The 4,148-nt window shown below is 56.0% G+C and overlaps 1 protein-coding gene across 1 annotated transcript; it reads right to left on the reverse strand.

Annotated features, from left to right (window-relative positions):
• Positions 1 to 277: 277 nt before the first annotated feature.
• Positions 278 to 3,837, reverse strand: SLC32A1 (solute carrier family 32 member 1). The gene is made up of 2 exons (XM_051632922.1): positions 3,364 to 3,837; positions 278 to 2,479 (listed from the first exon to the last, which is right to left on the reverse strand). Exons 1-2 carry the CDS (start codon positions 3,739 to 3,741, stop codon positions 1,292 to 1,294), a joined length of 1,566 nt encoding a protein of 521 aa, XP_051488882.1. The 5' UTR covers positions 3,742 to 3,837; the 3' UTR covers positions 278 to 1,291.
• Between the last annotated feature and the right edge of the window lie 311 nt (positions 3,838 to 4,148).

A 4,148-nucleotide genomic window follows, 5' to 3' on the forward strand; every position in this document is an offset into this window, starting at 1 on the left:
TGCAAACTCCATCCATCCCCGGGGGCTGAGCAGTACGGGGCAAAGCAAAACGGGGGGGTGGGAGGGAAAAGCAGACCCCCTACGCACATTTAGGATGCCTCGTTCCCAAAATACAAGCTTCCTGCCTCTTGCAAACAGCTTAATCCCGCCATCGGTGACAGCCCAGCCGTACCTCCCCCCGATGCATGCAGGCACGGGGAGGATGAACCCCCCCTCTCTGCCCCTGCCCAGCTTCTCCAAGCCCCCCCCACGAACCAAGCCAGTCTCATTAGCTATGTTTTCTCTTTATTGTTTGATATATTTATGTACCACATTATATGTTAAGGATAGACTTTTTTTTTTTTGTTATTTTTTTTTTTCCTGATATACATTTTTCATCTTATTTACCACAATGACACCACACGTACATCGGAAACAGCTCCACGGATCTGGTAGATTGCACAGAATGAATTGTGTCGTAGTTTTGTTCCTGTGTCCTGAACGACGTCAAATCCAACGATATATTCATTTATTACATTTTATATATTGATTTATTTTTTAAACTTTTCATCCTTTAGAAATAACGACTGTGAAAACGAAATGAAACAGAAGTCACCGAGAAGTGGACTCCAGGTCTGCTATTTCAACCAGAGGCAAGACATTGTAATGGATGGGAAGTGCCATTCCTCGGTGTGGATCGGGATGGAAGAATTAAGCAGTCCTGACATCTATGTGACTATGGTGTAAACATTGCAGGTAACTGGCATCGCTGGTCATCAGCTGCTGCTTGGACTTGTTGGGCTGGTTGTACAATCTAGGTCTCGCCTACAACCATCTCACACAGTGTGAAACCAAGGTCCCTGCTCCCAGCACCCGTGGCTGGTTTGCTTTCATCTGTGATAGCAGCAGCCCAGTCCCATCGGATCGGCACCTTGTGTTTCAGCTCCTGAAACACTGAATTGCATATCTGTGAGGAGTGTTGAAAACTGCGACTGTTTCCCAACAGGTCATTCACGGGGGGGCCAAGCTTCAGGCAACGAGTGAGGAGATAAGGATGGGGCACCAGATAATTTCCTTCCAAAAATCCTAAATAACCAAAAAATATATATTTAAATCTTAGCTTATTTAAAAAGACAGCAGGGTGAACACTTTCATCTCTTCTCATTTCCTTTAATTTGCAGATTCTATGATATAGAATTTGTTGGATGCACGTAACGAAAATAATGACTCTTTCCATTAAAGGGATGCAGAATTTTTTGGCTATGCGGATGTTCGATGTGATTCTCTAACTGCAACCAGCTCTGGCCTCTCCTTAGTCTTCAGCGTTGGTTCTGAAGGCCTCGATGAGGCCTTCTAAAGAGTGGATGAACCCGGAGACACTGCAGATACCACCTATAACAAAAATGGCGACATCGAAGAAGACATGGTGCCACAAGAGCTTCCTCCACAAGAGTTTGAGGTGGAAAAGACTGGGGAGCAGGAAACAGAGCCCTGCGCCTGTGAGGCTCCCAGTAAGACCCATCAGGAGGGCAAAATGTGGGACATAGATAGCCATGAGCAGGGTGAAAACTACCAGGGCACATCTGAGGGTGAGTCCCCAGGATTTGAGCCGCCCATCACCCCCGTAGCAGTTGGGGAAGAATGCCCTGTTTCCATCTTGGAAAAGGGACCGCTCCAGGACTTCCACAGCTGCAAAGAATGGCAAGGGATATGAGAGCAAGGCTTTGGCCACCAAGAAAATGTTGACTACTGCCCTAATGGTGGATGGCAGGTTGTCTGTAATGACTTCCTTGGTGTCATCAGCCCAGGTCAGATAGGCGACCAAGGCAAAGAGTCCCTTAAGGATGCAAGCTGCTATGTGAGTCCAGTTCATCATGCAATGAAACTCCTTGGGGTTCTGCATGTTCCCCTCCAAGGAAGGCAGAAAGATCTGGGAGGTGTAGCTGAAGACAATGATGCCAATGGAGATGGGAAACTTCTTCACATCAATGTAAAATTTGACTTTGTCCCAGGCCCAGTCACGTGCCCTGGAGAGGCAGTAGGCGATCACCAAGATGTTGATGACAAAGTGGGCTAACGTGCAGAGCAAGCTGAACTTGGAGACTGCCTTCAGGTTCTTCAAGAACGCACAAGGCAGGAGCACTGCCGTGGCAATGATGGACCACGACTTCTGGGAGACAGGCAGGTTGGGGAAGCTGTTGTACATCAGGTTCCCACTGACCACCACATAGAGGATGCAGGTCATGACCAGTTCAATGATCTGAGCCACGTTCACAATTCTGCCCCCCAGGGTGGGGAAGCGGGGCGCGCAGCACGCGTTGGCGATGTCCACGTAGGAGTCTCTCACCCTGACTATCTCCCCATCCTCGTTCTCTTCATAAAGACAGGCAATAAGGATTTTCCCCGTGTAGCAGCAAACCACTGCAGCGAAAATTATTAAAAAGAGTCCTAGGTATCCACCATGAAGGATGGCATAGGGCAGGCCCAGAACAAACATCCCCTAGAAAGAGACAAAATGGAAACCGTGTTGCTCGTCTCGGGGCGGGGTGAGGGGGGGGGACCAGCAGGCACTACCCGTGTCCCCGGGCACACGCAGTCGCACAGTGACGATCCCCCGCCCACTGGCTCCGGGCTCCCCATCACGCCCACGCAACCGGTCACACAGTCAGGCCACGCAATTGCAGCCACGCTTGACACCCCCTTTCCCTCTGACGTGCCACCCCCCCCACCTCCGTCACTCCCGCGCAACCTCACCCCGCAGCACCCAGCACAACCCGGCACGGTTTGGGCACCTGGACTTTGCCCCAGTCTCCGCACTCTCTGTCCCCAGCTCCTCTCTGTGCAGCAACACCCCTAGAGCCAGGGACCCCAGAAGGGCTGGCCAGTCCGTTCCCCCCACACCCCGGCGCAGCCCCATTGCCTGCCCGGTCACCCCCCGGGCTCCTCCTCGCCCCCTCCAGCGTCCGGGGGACACCGGCCAGCCCGGCCCCGCGGGGGGCGGCGGGACGGGGCGGGGGGCTCTGGACCCCTCCCCCGCTCTGTGCCGTGTGGCGGGGTCGGGGGGCACATCGGAGATCCGGGGCTGGGGGTTTTCCCTTTCCTTTTTTTTTTTTTTTTTCCGTTTAATTTTGTATTAATTTCCTTTTATTTTGTATTCATTTCCTTTCCCCCCCTCCCTCCATCTTTCCCCTAATTTTGATTTTTTTTCCCTTTTTCTTTTTTTTTTTCTTTCTTTCTTTTTTTCTTTCCCTTTTTTGCCTTTTTTCCCCTCTTTTTCCCCGGAGCGGGGACTGCGGGTGAACCGTGCTCGGGGCCGGGAGCGGGGGGGTGGAAGCTGGGAGCAGGGGAGCGGGAAGCGCTGCCCGGTGCCGGTGCCGGCCGTACCTGGATGGCGTTGGTGACATTCCAGCCCGCCTCCCAGGCCGTGATCTTGGGCTTGCCCTGTCCGGAGAGCTCGGAGCAGACTCCCGCCTCCTTGGAGGCAGAGGGCGGCAGGGGCCCGGTGCCATCCCTCTGGTAGTGGATGTCCCCTTCCAGGGGCGTCTCTGCCCCCTCCTCTCCTCCCTCGGACTTGAGGATGTCCATCTGCAGCCCTTGCCGGTGCTCCATGTCCAGGTCGTCGCAGTGGGCGAAACCCACCGCCTCCTCGTCGGTGGCCGCCTGGAAGCCCATCCTGGCGAACATGCCGCTCATCTTTGCCTGGGACTTGTTGGACACCGAGGTGGCCACATTGGACAGCTTGCTGCGGAGGAGGGTGGCCATGGCGGCTGGTGGGAGAGCTCCGCTGCTCGGGGACCCTCGGGAGCGGAGAGACCCGACGGGGCGGGGGAGCGGCGGGACGGCGGGCGGGACCTCAGCGCCCGGCGAGGGTGGGGGGCTGCGGGGGGCTGCTCCGAGCCGCTACCTCCTCGTCCCGGCGCAGGGCGAGCGGCTCCCGGCCGGGGTGCCCAGGGGCATGACACCGCTGCGGGGAGCTGCGGGCCCGCACGCCCCGCCGCCCGCTCCGCGCTGCTCCGCGCTGCTCCGCCGGACCCCGCGGAGGGATGGGGGGCGAGTGGGGCGGGGATGGGGGGGCTGTCAGCAGCCGGCGGCTGTCACCAGACGGGCAGAGCAAGCCCCTGGCAGATCGCGCCGCGTCTCCATCGCAGTGCGCCCACCTCACCGAGAGA

This window comes from Apus apus, chromosome 15 (assembly GCF_020740795.1).
Source record: "Apus apus isolate bApuApu2 chromosome 15, bApuApu2.pri.cur, whole genome shotgun sequence".
NCBI lineage: Eukaryota > Metazoa > Chordata > Aves > Apodiformes > Apodidae > Apus > Apus apus.